This window comes from Podarcis bocagei, assembly GCF_964188305.1.
Source record: "Podarcis bocagei genome assembly, chromosome: 2".
In the NCBI taxonomy this organism is placed as follows: domain Eukaryota; kingdom Metazoa; phylum Chordata; class Lepidosauria; order Squamata; family Lacertidae; genus Podarcis; species Podarcis bocagei.
In genome coordinates this window covers 11,634,992-11,655,375 of record NC_138126.1, presented here as the reverse complement: position 1 = coordinate 11,655,375, position 20,384 = coordinate 11,634,992, and the positions used below count along the sequence as shown (strand labels likewise).

Sequence of the window (20,384 nt, the reverse complement as noted above, 5' to 3'; positions counted from 1 at the left end):
CTTACAGGTCGATATTTTTTACCCCAGTCTGTTTGTGTGTTAGATGCGATAATGTTTTTATATATAAGAATGTTTTTTCCAATACATTTCATGCATTGTATTGTGAAATAACTTTGAGACACTTCACAGAAAATGAGTCATAAATGAAATAATAATAATAATAATAATAATAATAATAATAATAATACAACCTAGGTGATAATGACTACGTCCAGAACAGATCTTTAAACAAATTTTACTGAATAAACATGTTCAGAACATGTTAGCTATGGAGGAGAGGGGGAAAGAAGAATAAATCGCCACCTAAGGAAAATCATGCAAGACATAACAGGAGCAAAGGAACATATTTTTTTAAACAGACATACAGGAAAGGGGGGCTCTGTTAAGAGGAACTCAGACAAGGTTTGTTAGAAAGGAAGCTTAATCTTAAACAATATTATTAAGTTTCTGCCTTTCAGGCCTTCAAAACACTTCCTGATAACTTAGGAGTAAGTACTTCAAAAAGAACAAAATAAAACCCTACATTATTTAAATACTTAGAGTATTAGCCATTTTTCATCCCTAGATGCTGCTGACAGATAGATCCGAGTAGCAAACCTTGCGTGATTTAAGACACGCCCCTGTAGGATTGAGAGTGCAAGGTCTCCTGCCAGTCTCTGGGCGGAGAGAGAGATTATCCGCAGAAGCTGAGCTCAGTTACCAAGGCATAGAAGCAGCCAGACCACAGCAAATCCTGGAATGTGGTGCCGGCTAAGTGCCCTAAAGGAAAATGCCAAAAATATTAGTGTTTTTTAAAAAAACAAAAAGGAATATTATTATTTCAAATCATGCAATTAGCAATTCATGATATAATCAGCACATAACAACATGATTTTCAAAAAAATAAAAAAGAAGTTGTCATTTTAAGTTTCCTGTGGATCCCAGCTTGAGCAGGGAGAAGAGCGAAACAGGCAGTTTTTAAAAAACGTTTCCCACGAACCCCCCTACCCCGGGGCAGGGGGAAGAAAGAGGGGAAGGGGTTTTTTTGGGGGGTTCTCATGAACCCCAAGGGGAAGAGAAAAATTAAGAAGTTGGCATGAGATGTCATGATGGCTGTCCAAATTGAGAAGGATAGAAACCTAAATTCTTGGGGTTGCAAAGGAAGAGAAGAAAAAGGCAAGGCAGAGTGTCAAAGTACATCTCAGCGGGCAGGATGATACATTGCACGGATTAGTACATTCTTAGAAGAAAGAGATCTCCTCTTCCCCAGCGCTCCTCTATTCGTTTCTAACTTCTTGCTCGCTGTGGGTTTTCTCGCAAGGAATAACCTCAGGATCTCCGCCGGCCGCGCTTTTCTCGCCCTTCTCTCCCGCATGGACCGTGTGATGCCTGTGCAGTTCCGACTTGGACCTGAAGTTCTTCCCGCAGTCCACGCACAGAAACGGCTTGGCCCCCGTGTGGGTTCTCTGATGAGAGATAAGGTTGGAGTTCCGGTTGAAGCTCTTCCCGCAATCCAGGCAGACGTAGGGCTTCTCGCCCGTGTGGATCTTCTGGTGCCTGGTGAGGCTGGTGCTGTCGCAGAAGCTTTTCCCGCAGTCCGAGCAGATGTACGGGGTTCCCCCCGTGTGGACTCTCTGATGACGGATAAGGCTCATGTTGGAATAGTAGCTCTTCCCGCACTCGGCGCACTCAAAAGGCTTCACCCCGGAGTGCGTCTTCTGGTGCGTGATGAGGTTCGAGCTCCACCGGAAGCCTTTCCCGCACTCCAGGCACGTGTAGGGCATTTCCCCCGTGTGGATTCTCTGATGAAGGGTGAGATCCGCCTTCCGGCAGAAGTTCTTCCCGCAGTCGGCGCAGTTGTACGGCTTCTCGCCCGTGTGAATCCTCTGGTGAATCCTCAGCTCCGACCTCTCGCAGAAGCCGACGCCGCACTCCAAGCACTTGTACGGCTTCTCTCCCTTGTGGATGATGGAGTGCCTGACCAGGTGAGACTTGACCCGGAAGCTCTTCCCGCAGTCCAGGCACTGGTAGGCCTTCTCCCCGGCGTGGATCCTCTGGTGGATCGTCAGGCCCGAGCTCTGGCAGAAACACTTGCCGCAGTCCAAGCACTTGTAGGGTTTCTCCCCCGTGTGGATCCTCTGGTGCCGGACGAGGCTGGTGCTGTAATTGAAGCTCTTCCCGCAGTCCAGGCACTTGTAAGGCATGTCGCCCGTGTGCGTCACCTTGAACTCGATGATGCTCGAGCTGTCCGGGAAGCCGCCGGCGTCCTCAGCGCCGGCGTCCTCGTTCTTCACCGTGCGGATCCTCGGCTGGTTCACGGTTTCACCCAGCGTCTCGGCCCTCTCCTGAGGAGAAACGGGCTTCGCCCCTGGGGAACTTCCTCGATGCTCCCTGGGCCCCTGCCAACTTCCAGAGGCCTCTTCGGGCTTAACAGACTGGGGGTCACCCTCCTCCTCCAGGCTGCCCATCACAACCCCGCTTGTTTCGTCTTCGTCATCGGAACGCTCTGGCCGATCTCGTTCTTCGTTGGGGGTCATTGGCTCCTCGCCTGTGAGGTAGACAGAAAGAAGAAGGGTTTGGATTTGATATCCTGCTTTATCAATACCCGAAGGAGTCTCAAAGTGGCTAACATTCTCCTTTCCCTTCCTCCCCCACAACAAACACTCTGTGAGGTGAGTGGGGCTGAGAGACTTCAGAGAAGTGTGACTGGCCCAAGGTCACCCAGCAGCTGCATGTGGAGGAGCGGGGAAGCGAACCCGGTTCCCCAGATTACGAGACTACCGCTCTTAACCACTACACCACACAAGAGAGAAGAATTTGAAAGCCTGCTTAGGGTTCAGGATGAGCTATGGCAATCATCATACATGGGGCCACCTATGTTGCCAGAGTAAGGCCAGGAAGATCTGTGTTCAAATCCAGACATGCAGCTCACTGGGCCAGTTGCTGCCTCTCTGTCTGAACTACCTCACAGGGTTGTGAGGATGGAAGAGGAAGGGGTGGTAAGAAAAGAACAGTGTGTATGCTGCTTTTATTTATTTGCTGCATTTATATCCTATGTTTCACCCTGAGGAGATCATGGTGGCATGACCCACACTAACTTTTATCCACAGAACAACCCAGTGAAGTAGGCTAGAGAGAGAGAGAGAGATAGGTTCAAAAATACAATAATAGTTTTGACTCTGTGCTAGCGTTTGAGTGACAAAGGAAGTAAAAGGAGGTGGACAACAATTAAGGATTTATTATATTTCCTGAATGTACTGGAAACTCTATATAGAAAGGTTTATTGTTTTGTGTACATTCAATTGTAAGATAAAATATATGCGGAGGGACTTGACAGGAAGTCAAAATTGAAGAAAAGATTTTATAAGATAAAAGGGGGAATATATTTATTTTCGTTATTATCACTATTATTTTGTGTGTGTGTGTGTGTTTGTGCATGTGTGTGTTTTGTATGGAACGTTTGGGAGGAAATAAGAGGGTAAATAACAAATAACAAACAAAATATTGATGTATGTAATTTTTATTTCTCAATTATATTTTGTGGTAGCATGGTTGTAATGTTTTTTGTAACATAAAATCATTCAATAAAAATTATTTTAAAAAGAGAGAGGGAGAGAGAGCGCGTCTCGAGCTGTGGTTTACTTGGTCCTAGTTATCGACCCTAACCACAACACCAACAATGGTGCTATTCAAACACACCGGTCAGGTAATTAATAAGGAGCTATAAGAACCAGCCTCTCGTCTTTCAGACCTTCTGCCTCAAGGTGACGCCCAGATTATAGAAACCTCTTCCTGGGTGCATTGTAAAGTGGCCCCCTTTTAGATCAGACCCCACAGCCCGTTGAGTCCAGCATCTGGAGGAGCCTAGCTCAGTTGGTGGAGCACGAGACTCTTAATCTCAGGGTTGTGGGTTTGAATCCCACCTTGGGCAAAAGATTCCTGCATTGCAGGGCATTGAACTAGATGACCCTCAGGGTCCCTTCCAACTGTACCATTCTATGATTCTAGAATTCTGTATACCCAATTGTTGTTTTGTATAACCGTTTCAAGCAATTTTTTGTCGTTTTGCTGTCTCTACACTTTTATTGAAAATTCTCAATAAATATTTAAAAAACAAAAACAAGCAAATGGGAGACCCTTAAAAAAACAACACCTGAGTTACTCCAACACATTTTTATATATATGTGTGTGTGTATATATATATATATATATATATATATATATATATATATATATGCAGTGCTTGATTTATAACATAAAACGCAACAACTTTATAATATGAGCAAGTATAAAACAAGACAGTTGCTAAGAACATGAATGGTTCCCAATATATAATTACAGTGGTGCCCCGCAAGACGAATGCCTCGCAAGACGGAAAACTCGCTAGACAAAAGAGAACAAAACGAATCTCCTATGGGCTTGCTTCGCAAGACAACAATGTCTTGCGAGTTCCTGCTGGTTTTTTCCCCCTTCCCCCCCTTCTTCTAAGCCGCTAAGCCGCTTATCAGCTGATCCGATCAGCAGATAAGTCGCTAAAAGCAGCTAAAAGCCGCTAATAGCGCTAAGCCGCTTATCAGCTGATCCGATCAGCAGATAAGCCGCTAAAAGCCGCTAATAGCGCTAAGCCGCTTATCAGCTGATCCGATCAGCAGATAAGCCACTAAAAGCCTCTAAAAGCCGCTAATAATGTGGAGTTAACCAGGGCTATTGACTGTTTGGCTCCGAAGCGCCCTCTCCGATTGCATGGAGCCCGGACAGCCCCGTGGTTTTCCATGGATCTGAGGGCAATAAAACAATCGTTAAGACAGCTAGAGCGCCGGTGGCGGAGGACCCATTCTGAAGCTGACCGGACACAGGTTAGAGCTCAGTGTCGAGCCTACCAAGTGGCGGTAGCGACGGCGAAGAAGGCTTTCTTCGCCGCCTCTATTGCATCTGCAGAAAACAGCAGCAGGAGACTTTTTCAGGTGGTCCGCAATTTAGCGGAACAACCAGATACATCGGGGCCCAGTACGGGCCACATGATCTCCTGCAATGATTTTGCAAAGTTTTTTGCAGATAAAGTCGCTCGGATTCGGGAAGAGGTAGACGCCACCGTGGGAGCAGGGCCGGGGCGGGAGAGTGCTAGAGTCCTGTCTAGTCAAATTGCGTGGGATCAATTCCAATCTGTTACCTCCGAGGATGTGGACAGGCTGCTTGGACGAGTGAAACCAACCACCTGTCTCCTTGATCCTTGCCCATCCTGGCTTATAAAAGCTAGCCGGGAAGGGCTGGGCGATGGGCTTCGTGGGGTGGTGAATGCTTCCCTCCGTGAGGGAGCCTTCCCAGACCCGCTGAAAGAGGCGGTTATTAAACCGCTTCTTAAAAAAACATCTTTAGATGCGGCCACGATGGCCAACTATCGCCCAGTCTCAAATCTTCCATTCCTGGGCAAGGTGATTGAGCGAGTGGTTGCTGAACAACTCCAGGCACGCCTGGAAGAAGCGGACCATTTGGATCCCTTCCAATCGGGATTCAGGCCTCATCACGGGACTGAAACTGCCTTGGTTGCACTGGTTGATGATCTCCGGCGGGCTAGGGACAAAGGTGAGAGCTGTTTCCTAGTTCTGCTGGATCTCTCAGCGGCATTTGATACCATCGACCATAACATCCTTCTGGACCGCCTTGAGGGGCTGGGAGCTGGGAGTACAGTGGTGCCTCGCAAGACGAAATTAATTCGTTCCGCAAGTCTCTTCGTCTTGCGATGCACGGTTTCCCATAGGAATGCATTGAAAATCAATTAATGCGTTCCTAGGGAAACCGCCTTCAAACCAGGTCCGGGGACAGTCTGTCCCCGGACCTCTTCTGAAGGCTGGGGGGGGGGACAAGGGCTTTTCTTCCCACCCCCAGCATTTTAAAAAACCCCGGGACAGCGGAGGACTTCTCCGCTGTCCGGGCGATCTTAAAATGCTGGCGGGCGGCATTTTAAAATCGCCCCGGGACAGCGGAGGACTTCTCCGCTGTCCGGGGCGATTTAAAAGCCCCTGGGAAGGCAGGCAGGGGGGACAAAGACTTTCGCCCCCCGCCCGCCTTCAGAAGGTGTTCCCGCCCCCCCCCCCCGCCCGGCTTCGGAGCAGCGTTCCGAAGCGGGGCGGCGGGGGCAGGTGTTCCCGCCCCCCCGCCCCGCTGCGGAGCAGCGTTCCGAAGCGGGGCGGCTGGGGCAGGTGTTCCCGCCCCCCCGCCCGGCTTCGGAGCAGCGTTCCGAAGCGGGGCGGCGGGGGCAGGAGTTCCCGCCCCCCCGCCCGGCTTCGGAGCAGCGTTCCGAAGCGGGGCGGCTGGGGCAGGTGTTCCCGCCCCCCCGCCCCGCTTCGGAGCAGCGTTCCGAAGCGGGGCGGCTGGGGCAGGTGTTCCCGCCCCCCCGCCCGGCTTCGGAGCAGCGTTCCGAAGCGGGGCGGCGGGGGCAGGTGTTCCCGACCAGCTTCGGAGCAGCGTTCCGAAGCGGGGCGGCTGGGGCAGGTGTTCCCGCCCCCCGCCCCGCTTCGGAGCAGCGTTCCGAAGCGGGGCGGCGGGGGCAGGTGTTCCCGCCCCCCCGCCCCGCTTCGGAGCAGCGTTCCGAAGCGGGGCGGCGGGGGCAGGAGTTCCCGCCCCCCCGCCCGGCTTCGGAGCAGCGTTCCGAAGCGGGGCGGCTGGGGCAGGTGTTCCCGCCCCCCCGCCCCGCTTCGGAGCAGCGTTCCGAAGCGGGGCGGCTGGGGCAGGTGTTCCCGCCCCCCCGCCCGGCTTCGGAGCAGCGTTCCGAAGCGGGGCGGCGGGGGCAGGTGTTCCCGCCCCCCCGCCCCGCTTCGGAGCAGCGTTCCGAAGCGGGGCGGCTGGGGCAGGTGTTCCCGCCCCCCCGCCCGGCTTCGGAGCAGCGTTCCGAAGCGGGGCGGCGGGGGCAGGTGTTCCCCCCCCGCTTCGGAGCAGCGTTCCGAAGCGGGGCGGCTGGGGCAGGTGTTCCCGCCCCCCGCCCCGCTTCGGAGCAGCGTTCCGAAGCGGGGCGGCTGGGGCAGGTGTTCCCGCCCCCCCGCCCCGCTTCGGAGCAGCGTTCCGAAGCGGGGCGGCTGGGGCAGGTGTTCCCGCCCCCCGCCGCGCTTCGGAGCAGCGTTCCGAAGCGGGGCGGCTGGGGCAGGTGTTCCCGCCCCCCGCCCCGCTTCGGAGCAGCGTTCCGAAGCGGGGCGGCTGGGGCAGGTGTTCCCGCCCCCCCGCCCCGTTTCGGAGCAGCGTTCCGAAGCGGGGCGGCGGGGGCAGGTGTTCCCGCCCCCCCGCCCGGCTTCGGAGCAGCGTTCCGAAGCGGGGCGGCAGGGGCAGGTGTTCCCGCCCCCCCGCCCGGCTTCGGAGCAGCGTTCCGAAGCGGGGCGGCGGGGGCAGGTGTTCCCGCCCCACCGCCCGGCTTCGGAGGAGGTCCGAGGACAGTGGGGAAGACGCGCTGCGCTTCCCCGCTGTCCCGGATATTTCCCTATCGGCTGTCGTCTTGCGAAGCAAGCCCATAGGGAAATTCGTCTTGCGAAGCGCCTCCAAAACGGAAAACCCTTTCGTCTAGCGGGTTTTCCTTCTTGCGAGGCGTTCGTCTTGCGAGGTACCACTGTACTGTCATACAGTGGTTCCGCTCCTTCCTCCTGGGCCGTGTTCAGAAAGTGGTGGGGGGGGATGAGTGTTCAGACCCCTGGGCTCTCACTTGTGGGGTGCCTCAGGGTTCTGTCCTCTCCCCCTTGCTTTTTAACATCTACATGCAGCCACTGGGAGAGATCATCAGGGGGTTTAGGCTGGGTGTTCATCAGTATGCGGATGATACCCAGCTCTACCTCTCTTTCAAATCAGAACCAGTGAAGGCGGTGACGGTCCTGTGTGAGTGTCTGGAGGCGGTTGGAGGATGGATGGCGGCAAACAGATTGAGATTGAATCCTGACAAGACAGAAGTACTGTTTCTGGGGGACAGGAAGCGGGCAGGTGTGGAGGATTCCCTGGTCCTGAATGGGGTAACTGTGCCCCTGAAGGACCAGCTGCGCAGCCTGGGAGTCATTTTGGACTCACAGCTGTCCATGGAGGCACAGGTTAAATCCATTTCCAGGGCAGCTGTGTACCAGCTCCATCTGGTACGTAGGCTGTGACCCTATCTGCCCGCGGACTGCCTTGCCAGAGTGGTGCATGCTCTGGTTATCTCCCGCTTGGACTACTGCAATGCGCTCTACGTGGGGCTACATTTGAAGGTGACCCGGAAACTACAACTAATCCAGAATGCAGCAGCCAGACTGGTGACTGGGAACGGCCGCCGAGAGCATATAACACCGGTCTTGAAAGACCTACATTGGCTCCCAGTACGTTTCCGAGCACAATTCAAAGTGTTGGTGCTGACCTTTAAAGCCCTAAACGGCCTCGGTCCAGTATACCTGAAGGAGCGTCTCCACCCCCATCATTCTTCTGGGGGACAGGAAGCGGGCAAGTCCAGCACCGAGGTCCTTCTGGCGGTTCCCTCACTGCGAGAAGCCAAGTTACAGGGAACCAGGCAGAGGGCCTTCTCGGTAGTGGCGCCCTCCCTGTGGAACGCCCTCCCACCAGATGTTAAAGAGAACAACAACTACCAGACTTTTAGAAGACATCTGAAGGCAGCCCTGTTTAGGGAAGCTTTTAATGTTTGATGTATCACAGTATTTTAATATTCTTTTGGAAGCCGCCCAGAGTGGCTGGGGAAACCCAGCCAGATGGGCGGGGTATAAATAATAAATTATTATTATTATTATTATTATTATTATTATTATTATTAATCCTTACCCAGCGAGCTGGCAGCAACCGTGTCACCCTCCCCAAACGCCCGGTTCGGATCACAGTCCAGCAGAGCCTCTTCTGCCGCAGCAAAATCCAGGCCTCTCTTTTTTGCCGGCACCTGAAACAAAAACAAAGATCCCATCTGGCACAGAGGGACAGAGAGCAGGAGAGGGCAGGACTAAGGTGTCAGTTTGCATTTCTTAGTACAGAAAGTATTGATCTGATGTGCAGAGATCTTTCCTATTCTGCATAGTTCCATCTGTGATGGAACTCCTACTTGGGGACTTCCCTGGCTTTTTTCTGGCCCACGTAGGACCAGTCTGGATAGTTAGCCTTGGTGAAGACGTGACTTTTTATCCCCCCAAAAGTTTTTGAGTTTCTGCAGAAATGAGGCTGCATTTTAAGGTTGTATTTTAATCTTGTTTTTTAAGTTGTATTTCAATCAATTGTTTTATATCTGGTGTTAGCCGCCCTGTGCCCGGTCTTGGCTGGGGAGGGCGGGGTATAAATAAAATTTATTATTATTATTATAGTTCAAGAAGGTCCTTGAAGGTTTCTTCTCTGCGGGAAAGAAACAAGCAGAAGGTTAATGATGTTTGGGTTATTCCTTTGCTTCAGAGAAGCTGAGTACAGCTGGCTTAAACTGGTCCTGTTATCTCTTTCTGTCAAGGTCATGCTGACTATAATAATAAGGCCAGAAGGAGCCTGGGTCTCACGCTTTCTCTATCTCTTTCCCTCCTGGTGTGGTGTTCTGTACATAGATAGTGTTAAGCCTTTAGTCTTATTATAAGTTATTGTAAGTTTCAGTTAAGTCTGCTGCAACTGGATTTCTTATGGACAGTGCCAGTCCTGAATGCATTGAATTTGTGACCATGATGCTCATTTGCCTTCAGGAGCAGTAAAGCTCTGCTGGATGAAATATCCATTGCCTTTGGTTTATTTTTTGGGAATCCCGCAACGTGTTTAAGTTTTTACTCTGCTAATATACACTGTTTCAACAAGTTTATTAAATTTGTGAGGTCCATGCCTTTACACAAAATACCATAAAACATTTTTAAAAGATAAACAGTAAAATTATAAAAGTAAGCTAAAATTCATGCCATGCTGTCCCAGCAAGGAAACTACCCAATAAACCCCACCATTCAGGGAAGAAGATACAGCAACAGGTTAGGAGGGCAATGGGAGGGACCTCACCGTTTCATCCAGGAACCATACCCTAGTTTTCATAGCCTTCACCACAAAGACCGCTACCATGTGAGAAATCCGTGGATCAGCATCCACCAGTAAAAACTTTACTTGGTCCTCAGAGTTGACTATTGATTTGGGAATAGTTTGTAACATCGCATCCCTGAAAGCCGAATAGATGGGACAATACAACATGTAATGTATGAGATCCTCTTTGGTTCTCATATAACAAGGACATATACGCTGCTCTACTGGGATTTTTGCATATCTGCCTGACAGATAGGCCGTAGGAATGGTTTGAAACCAGTGGGAGGACCCTAGGGTCTGTATAATATACACTGGAATCTACTCTGGATCAATATTGAGTGGAATTTCAATGACATAGGGAACCTAATTTTTCATCTAATTTCATACAGGTGAGGTGGGAAGGGGGCGGTAGCTAGCACAGAGAATAACCAACAAGTGCAGATAGCAGATTTGGGCCAAAAGTTAGAAGAACATGTAAAAAGGAGTCCATCTTCAAGCAGCCCATGGTTAAACTATAAGCCTCATCCCCAAAGGAAGCAGTGATGGCCACCAACTTTGAGGGCTTTAAGAGGATTAGAAAATTTTGTGAAGAGGGCTATCAATGGCTATTGGCCACAATGGCTATGTTCCATTAATTTTATTAATTGTAATGCCACATCCCTGCTTTACAGAATCTCCTGTAAAGCAGCAGATCTCCAGGACAGTGGTACCTCGGGTTAAGAACTTAATTCGTTCCGGAGGTCCGTTCTTAACCTGAAACTGTTCTTAACCTGAAGCACTACTTTAGCTAATGGGGCCTCCTGCTGCCGCTGCGCCGCCGGAGCAAGATTTCTGTTCTCATCCTGAAGCAAAGTTCTTAACCCGAGGTACTATTTCTGGGTTAGCGGAGTCTGTAACCTGAAGCGTATGTAACCTGAGGTACTACTGTATATAGCCAGAGTTGATGGTGCCTCAGCTCCAAAACAGAGTCTGGTCCAAATAAAATATCCAGAATGCTTCTGAACAATGCAGGAAAAAACCCCCACCAAAGTGCAGCTTTGTTCCAATGCAAGAATATTAAAATGAAGTTGAAATAGATACAACTACTAATACATTATTATTGTTGTTGTTGTTGTTTTTATCTATTAGATTTGTATACCGCCCTTCATCCACAGATCTCAGGCCAGTTCACGAAATAAAACGACAATACAAAAAAACACACAACAAAATACATAATAAAAATAAGAACGACAGCAAACCAATCATTGCCCTCCCCCCAGCACCTTTAAAAAGATGTCAATCAGCCAAATGCCTGGTTGAAGAGGAACATTTTTGCCTAGCGCCTAAAGGTGTACAGTCGTACCTCGGGTTACAGATACTTCAGGTTGCGTTTTTTCGGGTTGCGGACCGCTGAAACCTGGATGTACCGGAACAGGTTACTTCTGGGCTTTGGCAGTCACACATGCGCAGATTACTAAATTATGCTAAATCTTTGCGCATAAGCGCCAAATTGCAACCCGCGCATGCGCCGACGCGGCTTGCGAACGTGCATCCTGCATGGACCATGTTCGCAACCCGAGCGTCCACTGTATAATGAAGACGCCAGGCAAACTTCCCTGGGGAGAGCATTCCACAGGCAGGGCGCCACTGCAGAAAAGGCCCTGTTCTCGCATTGCCACCCTCCGGACCTCTTGTGGGTCAGAGGCTCTGAATACCTGCCTCTGAATACCTGCTGTTGCGGAGATTGCTGGTGAGCAGAAGCAAAGTGTCTCATGTCTCGCTTGTGCGGCTTCCTGCTGGGGATCTGGGCGGCCAATGTGAGAAGAGGATGCTGGAATAGATGGGCCAAGGGTCTGATGCAGCTGCCGGACTCTTCGTATGCTGGCTAGGGAGCACGTATTTTTCGCTCTATAAGACGCACTCTTTCCCTCCTGAAAGGGGAAATTTGTGTGCGTCTTATGGGGCGAGTGCAGGCTGCGCAGCTATCCCAGAAGCCAGAACAGCGCGCGGAACCTCTTCAGGGCAGGGGGAGCCTTCATCCCGCTGCCCTGAAGATGCTTTGCGCGGCTATCCCAGAAGCCAGAACAGCAAGAGAGATTGCTGCGCAGCAATCCCTCTTGCTGTTCTGGCTTCTGGGAATCATAATATTTTTTTTCTTGTTTTCCTCCTCCAAAAACTAGGTGCGTCTTATGGTCTGGTGCATCTTATAGAGCGAAAAATGTGGTACTTAAATACTGAGCTGTCTAGTAAAGGTAAAGGGACCCCTGACCATTAGGTTCAGTTGTGACCGACTCTGGGGTTGCAGCGCTCATCTCGCTTTACTGGCCGAGGGAGCTGGTGTACAGCTTCCGGGTCATGTGGCAAGCATGACTAAGCCGCTTCTGGTGAATCAGAGCAGCACACGGAAACGCCGTTTACCTTCCCGCTGGAGTGGTACCTATTTATCTACTTGCACTTTGACGTGCTTTTGAACTGCTAGGTTGGCAGGAGCAGGGACCGAGCAACGGGAGCTCACCCCGTCATGGGGATTCGAACCGCCGACCTTCTGATCGGCAAGTCCTAGGCTCTGTGGTTTAACCCACAGCACCACCTGCATCCCACTGAGCTGTCTAAGGAATACTTAAATAAAAAAAATTTAAAAAGAGGAAATGGATCACCCCTCACCCCCCAAAAAAATAAAATGTTACGCAATGCTGCATAAAACTTGTATGCATCCATGCCCAAACAATGCGCCTCACCCCCACCTGCTCCTCCAGCTGTTCGGGCTTCCTCTGCCGAAACCCCTCTGCCAGGGCCACCGCCTGGGCACAGCTCTTTGGGCAGCCCTCCATGACCCAGCTCTGCACCTCCGGCGGCAGGACGGCCAGGAACTGCTCCAGGATCACCAGCTCCAGGATCTGCTCCTTGGTGTGCCTCTCCGGCTTCAGCCACCGGCAGCAGAGGAACCAGAGGCGGCTGCAGGCCTCTTGCGGCCCCTCCGCCTCCCGGTAGCAAAACTGGCGGAAGCGCTGGCGTTGGATCTCCGAAATGACGGCGTCCTCGTCCGGGGCCCCTTCTTCCTGCAGGGGCCCCGAGGGATCCACGCTCGGCGGGTCCTCTTGGGGTGTCCTGCCAAGGCCAGGCTGGGTTTGGGTCTCCCACTCTTCTGTGAGGCACCCGGTGGCTTCCGTCTCCCGTTTGATGGAGGGTGGAAAAGCCTGGATATTCTTCTGGTGTGGAGAGTCCAACGCCTGTGGGCTCCTCTCATCGGAGCTCTGTGAGTCTGCTGCCCTTGGAAGCTCCCGCCACTGTGACTCCACACCCACAAACAGCCCTGGTTTGTGTTTAAAACGCTGGCCTGGCAAACTCGGCAAATAATCCCCGACGTTGACGGCCCGGGTGACACCGGGATCATCATTTCCTTCTGCCCACGCCATGGGGTCTGCTGCTCCCGCCTCCTCCTCCTCCCTCTCTTCCATTTCCTCCTCCGTCACCGACGGCACAGCCCGATCCAGCCTGGCTGGGAACGTGGCACCCAAATCTGGCAGCGCTCCCTGATCAGCAGACATCGCGGCAACTTCGCTCCTGCAGGGCAGCCTCCCAAGGCCTCTCCGCCTCTCTCCAGATTTTAATTGGGGATCGCCGAGTGTCTAGAAATGAGAGTAAATCATGTTCCAAAGAAGCTGTTTCCTGGAGGAAAGACACAGAAACAAAACAACGTAAGGAGAGACCTGTTGGATCAGGACAAAAGCCGGTCTGGTCCTGCATTCTCGAAGTGGCCAAACGGAAGTCTCTTAGGCAGGGTTCAAAATCCCCCAGATGCCAGGCTCATTTTGCAACCGGCGCGGGTCCAATTACGACCACGTGGAGATCTCTGGATGCCAGGTGGGCGACTGACATCTCCATCTGGCTGCCCCTCCAGCTTTCATAAGCAGGTAATAATAAATAATAATGATAATTTATTTATTTCTTCTACGCCCATCTGGCTGGGTTTCCCCAGCCACTCTGGGTAACTTTCAACAGAACACTAAAGAACAAAATAAAACCTTCAGTGAAGGAATATATGAAAAAATATGGTTCTGGAACTGGAATATTAATAGATAACGTGTAAAACGTGCAGGGGTAAGCAAGGAAATAATATAACAATCAGCTGAACAAGGATTAAATTGTAACAACACAACAAGACGGAAGAAGAAGGGGGGGAAGAGATCACACATGCGTGAAGGGGAATTTGAAATATTATTTATAATATAAAAGCTTTAATATAAGATCTCTAACTGTTATATTTGTATACAGCAAAGAGAAGTTTGGAGTAATTAGGTATATTTTAATTTATTTAATTATGTAATAGATTTATGTTAGAAAATGAATATGGATGTTGAATCTGATGTTTGTAATTTTTCTTTTTTCGGTTTTGGAAATAAAAATAAAAAATAAAATAAAACTTCAAACATTAAAAACTTCTCTAAACAGGGCTGCCTTCAGATGTCTTCTAAAAGTCGGATAGTTGTTTATTTCCTTGACATCTGATGGGAGGGTGTTCCACAGAGCGGGTGCCACCACTGAGAAGGCCCTCTGCCTGGTGAGCAGAAAAGTTCATTTATATCCCACCCTTTTCTCCAGGGAGCACTTGGGTCACCCCGCTCCTCAGTTAATCCCTACAACCACCCTGTGAGGTAGGTTAAGAGGCTGTGACTGACTCCCAGGTCACGCAGCGAGCTTCATGACCAAGTGGGGATTTGAACCCTGATCTCCCACGTCCTGCTCCGACACTCTAATCCAGGGGTCAGCAAACCTTTTCAGCAGGGGGCCAGCCCACTGTCCCTCAGACCTTGTGGGGGGCCGGACTATATTTTGGAAAAAAAAATGAATGAATTCCTATGCTCCACAAATAACCGGAGATGCATTTTAAATAAAAGGACACATTCTACTCATGTAAAAACACGCTGATTCCTGGACCATCCATGGGATGGACTGAGAAGGCAATTGGGCCGGATCCGTCCCCCAGGCCTTAGTTTGCCTACCCATGCTTTAATCACTACACCACCATGGTTTCCTAGAGTACTTCTGCTGTGGGACAGCTCTATAAATTAAGTAGGTAAATAAATAAGGGGAAAGCAAAATGTCACTTAGAGCAGGATCTGAAATATTTTCCTTGAAGCTTGAATTTGTTTTCTTCTGGATTGTTTTAGCTGATTACTTGCAGTTCCCAGTAACCAGCATTCAGACGCATATACAGTGGTGCCTCGCAAGACGAAATTAATTCGTTCCGCAAGTTTTTTCTTCTTGCGAGTTTTCCGTCTTGCGAAGCACGGTTTCCCATAGGAATGCATTGAAAATCAATCAATGCGTTCCTATGGAAACCGCCTTTAGACCAGGTCCGGGGACAGTCTGTCCCCCGACCTCTTCTGAAGGCTGGGGGGGGGGGACAAGGGCTTTTCTTCCCACCGCCAGCCTTCAGAAGGCTGTTCTGAAGGCTGGCGGTGGGAAGAAAAGCCCTTCTCCCCACCTCCCGCCCCGCAAGCTCTGGGGACAGGAGCGCTTTGCTGCCGACCGCCAGCATTTTAAAAGCCCCCGCTGTCCCGGGGCGATTTTAAAATGCTGGCGGGCGGCAGCGAAGCCTCCGCTGTCCCGGGGCGATTTTAAAATGCTGGCGGGCAGCAGCGAAGCCTCCGCTGTCCCAGGGCTTTTAAAATGTTGGGGGTCGGCAGCGAAGGCTTCGCTGCCGCCCGCCAGCATTTTAAGATCGCCCGGGACAGCGGAGAAGTCTCCGCTGTCCCGGGAAGGCAGGCAGGGGGGAGGAGCAAAGACTTTTGCCCCCCGCCGGCCTTCAGAAGAGGTCCAGGACCTCTTCTGAAGGCCGGCGGTGGGCGAAAGTCTTTGCTCCCGACCGCCAGCATTTTAAAAGAGGTCCCCGGAGATTTCCCAATGGGCTTTCTTCTTGCGAAGCAAGCCCATAGAGAAATTCGTCTTGCGGAACGACTCAAAAACGGAAAACTCTTTCGTCTTGCGAGTTTTTCGTCTTGCGAGGCACCACTGTACTGCCTTCAACAGTCAAGGTAAAACTTAGCCATTGTGGCTAGCAGTCCACTCATCACGTTCTCTTTGAAACCCAAACTGGGAGACACGTGAACTAGAGTGAGCGAGATCAACATGTTCATTTGACGGCCTGCTCTCTTCCAGCCCCGCTCAAAGCAGTTGTCCTAAGAGGAGGCAGAAAAACTTGTATTCGGCCTCTGGAGCAGAGACTCTCTTCCGATCCAGGTATAGACAGGACTGAACTAGATGAGCCAATAGTCTGGCTTTGTGTAAAGTAGCTTCACTTTATTATTCAGGTCAAAGTCTTGGTCAAGAACCTCACCCGCCCAACAAATGACTACCAAAATGGGCAAGTCAATTTTTTATCGTATTGTTTTATACACCTTTAGGTGCCAGGTGAAAAGGTTCCTCTTCAACCGGGCCTTTGGCTGGACATCCGATGCCCTTTGAAATGTGTTGAGGGAAGGGAGGGGTTAATGGTATGTTTTCGTTCTTATTATGTATTTTGCATTTTTTTATGTTGTAATTTAATGTCACGAATCTCCCCGAGATATACGGGTGAAGGGTGGTATACAAATTTTTAATAACAATGACACTGACAATAACAATAACAATAATATATTCTTGCACTGAATCAAAGCTGCACTTGGGTTTTTGGGGGTTTTTTTCTGTGTTGTTCAGAAGAATTCTACATCTTTTCTCTTACCAGACTCAGTTTTTGAGCTGAGGCACCACCAACCATGGCTATTTACTGGAGATCTGTTGCCTCTGGGTGGGAGATTCCATGAAGCACTCCTGGACTAGAATTCCCACCATCCCCTGACCTTTGGCCACAATTGATTAGATTATTCATTCACATTTCAATCAGGTGATGGGAAAGAAACCTCTTCTAGAGACCTTGGAGGACCACTAGAGATTGGAGCAGACAATTCTGGGCTAGACAAACCCTTTACAGTGGTGCCTTGCAAGACGAAAAGATTCCGTTCTGTGATTCTCTTCGTCTAGTGGTTTTTTCGTCTTGCGAAGCAAGCCCATTGACGGATTAGCGCATTAGCGGCTTATCGGATCAGCTGATAAGCAGCTTAGCGGCTTAGGAAAAGGGGGGGAAAGCAAAAAAACCCCGCAGGAACTCGCAAGACATTTTCGTCTTGCGAAGCAAGCCCACAGGAGATTCGTTTTGCGAAGCAGCTCCAAAACGGAAAACTCTTTCGTCTAGCGAGTTTTCCATCTTGCGAGGCATTCGTTTTGCGGGGCACCACTGTAATGGGGAATTTTATAGGACTCCCAGATGCTGCTGGATTCATGATATATCATCCCTCTCCATAACATGTTTCTCCATAACGTTTGGGGAAATGTGGATTTATTTTTTAAGATGGGAAGACCAGGGTGGGAAACATCCTTGGCTGCCTTATACTGAGTTGGGATGGAATCATCAAACATCTAAAGGGCTCTCACATGGAAGATTCAGCAACCAATGGATTCACATTACAAGATCGGTGATTCTGACCGTGGAGCAGACTCCCTCTGGAGATGGTGGACTCTCCTTCCTTGGAGATTTTAAAGCAGAAGTTTGGATGGCCATTGGTCATGTAGCTGAGATTCCTGCATTGCATTGTTTTGTTTGTTTGTTTGATTAGATTTATCTACCGCCCATCACAAGATCTCAGGACAGTTCACAAGCTAAAAACACAAGGTAAAAAGACAAACAAAAAGTTAAAATAAAAACAAAATAATAATCCCCCCTACAAACATTTAAAAGAGTGTAGAATGTTAATCAGCCAAAGGCCTGGTTGAAGAGCAACGTTTTCGCCTGGTGCCTAAAGATATATATATCTTTAGTGCCACACGAGCCTCCCTGGGGAAAGCATTCCACAAATGGGGAGCCACTGCAGAGAAGGCCCTGTTCTTATGTTGTCATCCTCTGGACCTCTTGCGGAGGGGGCACAGGAGGAAGGGCCTCAGCGAATGATTTCAGGGTCTGGTTAGTTCATATGGAGAGAGGCAGTCCTTGAGGTATTGCAGTGCCAGCGGCGTAGCTAGCCACCTGGGTGCCTGGGGCCGCCTGCATGGGGCAGGGCACACCAGAATCCCAGTGCGAGCACTCAGAGCCTGCAGGGAATCTGTGCACCACAGGCATAGGCAAACTCGGCCCTCCAGATGTTTTGGGACTACAACTCCCATGATCCCTAGCTAACAGAACCAGTGGTCAGGGATGATGGGAGCTGTGGTCCCAAAACATCTGGAGGGCTGAATTGCCTCTGCCTGGTCTACCACCTCCTCCAGCCCTTTCGGGCACCGCGGAGCCTGCAGGTGCCCAATCCACGGTGTTATTCCAATAAGAGATGTACGGCTTGGCTATGCCTCTGGCAGTACTGAGGAACAGAAGATCCCTTGGGTCCCGTCCAACTCTACAATTCTATTATTCTACCTAGCTCAGCCCTTTCTGCACTGACTGGCAGCAGCCCTCCCGGATTTCAGCCCTACATGAAAATGTCGGGGGCTGAATTTGGGACCACTTTCTGCACGCCTTCCGCTCCTCCCTCACATTTGAGATGACTTCATCCCGTTCCCGGATTGGAACGCAGGGCGCCGCCTTGCACAGAGTCAGACCGTGGGGATCCATCCAGCTCAGCGCTGCAAACACTGGCCGGCAGCGCCTCTCCAGGAGTTTCAAGCAGGGGGCGTTCCCAGCCCGAAATGAGGATGCCAGGATTTGAACCCGGGACCCTCTGCCTGCAGAGCTGGTGTCTCTGGGCCCGCGGGGCGCAGCTGCAGAACCTCCCTGGCGAAGGCGAGGAGGGGGAGAACTCCCTTGGGGGCTGCACCGCTTTCACCCCCCTGCACCCCCCTCCCCCGAAGCAGCCCCGCCCTTCCCGGCCCTGCCATTGCATCTCCGCGCGCGCCCCCGGCCCGCTGCGCATCCCCGCTTCGACCCTTCCCTTGCCATACCACGCGGCCTCCATTCATCTCCTGCTGTGCAGCTGCTCCGAGCATTCCAACCGGAAGGAACTCTCGAGGTTTTTTTTTCCTCCCCTTCTTCTCCTCCTCCCCTGGAGTCTCCCTCCCACTCCCGTTCCCACAAAGCGCGGCTTCGAAGTTCGCTTCGCCTCTCTAGGAGTTTCGTTCGACGGCGCTCGGCTGCCTTAACCCTTCGAATACCCACACGGGAAATAAGAAGAGACGTGCGGGGTTTCGGAAACGCGTAACACAGGAGTGGTTGGTTGGTTTGTTGGTTTTCCCCGCAGGCAGGGGAGCAGAGAAGCAGTCGCTCATTATTAGTGGCCCGGTGGATGCTGAGAATATGAGCAACTGATTTGGTGGTTTGGTTGTTTTTTTAAAAAAATAAATTAGATCTTTCTTTGCTCTTGCAACTGCGCAAAAACGTTACAGCATTTTCTCACAAATACAAAGCGTCTTAAAAAGTAGAGACATCACCTTGCCAACAAAGGTCCGTATAGTTAAAGGTATGGTTTTCCCAGTCGTGATGTATGGAAGTGAGAGCTGGACCATAAAGAAGGCTGATCGCCGAAGAATTGATGCTTTTGAATTATGGTGCTGGAGGAGACTCTTGAGAGTCCCATGGACTGCAAGAAGATCAAACCTCTCCATTCTGAAGGAAATCAGCCCTGAGCGCTCACTGGAAGGACAGATCCTGAAGCTGAGGCTCCAATACTTGGGCCACCTCATGAGAAGAGAAGGCTCCCTGGAAAAGACCCTGATGTTGGGAAAGATGGAGGGCACAAGGAGAAGGGGACGACAGAGGACGAGATGGTTGGACAGTGTTCTCGAAGCTACCAGCATGAGTTTGACAAAACTGTGGGAGGCAGTGGAAGACAGAAGTGCCTGGCGTGCTCTGGTCCAGGGGGTCACAAAGAGTCGGACACGACTAAACAACAACAACATACTTAGCGGAGCAGCCCAACACCACATTACATCACTAAGCACTCAATCGTTTAGTGTGACACTTTGGAACTCCCTGCCTATTGATAAATTAAAGCAGACACCTTCACTGTATTCTGCTGGAGATATTGCACATTTTATGAAATGGTGTAATGGTTAAGAGTGTTGGAGAGCAGGGTTCGAATCCCCACTCAGCCATGAAGCTCATTGGAGCAGTCACCATCTCTTAGCCTAACCTACCTCACAGAGTTGTTGTGAGGAAGGAAAGCCACATATACCACCTTGAGATCCTTGGAAAAAAGGTGGTCTAAACATGCAAATACAGTGGTACCTCAGGTTAAGAACTTACGGTAATTCGTTCTGGAGGACCATTCTTAACCTGAAACTGTTCTTAACCTGAAGCACCACTTTAGCTAACAGGGCCTCCTGCTGCTGCCGTGCCGCCGGAGCACGATTTCTGTTCTCATCCTGAAGCAAAGTTCTTAACCTGAAGCACTATTTCTGGGTTAGCGGAGTCTGTA

General features: G+C 50.6%; 1 protein-coding gene and 1 long non-coding RNA gene across 4 annotated transcripts in view; both read right to left on the bottom strand.

Moving 5' to 3' along the window:
- The window catches only part of LOC308581354, a 106,709-nt gene that overhangs the window by 83,708 nt on the left and 2,617 nt on the right, over nt 1-20,384 (bottom strand). The window lies entirely within an intron of this gene.
- LOC308580489 (uncharacterized protein) lies at nt 32-19,058 on the bottom strand. 3 transcript variants are annotated; one of them, XM_081182199.1, is made up of 4 exons: nt 18,913-19,058; nt 12,684-13,614; nt 8,761-8,872; nt 32-2,527 (listed from the first exon to the last, which is right to left on the bottom strand). In XM_081182199.1, the coding sequence occupies exons 2-4, from the start codon at nt 13,491-13,493 to the stop codon at nt 1,257-1,259; spliced, it is 2,193 nt and encodes a 730-aa protein (XP_081038325.1). In that variant the 5' UTR covers nt 13,494-13,614; nt 18,913-19,058; the 3' UTR covers nt 32-1,256. The 3 variants fall into 3 exon arrangements, with proteins under 3 accessions (XP_081038325.1, XP_081038327.1, XP_081038326.1); XM_081182201.1 differs by having other exon boundaries at nt 12,690-13,614; XM_081182200.1 differs by lacking the exon at nt 18,913-19,058 and adding an exon at nt 16,670-16,915.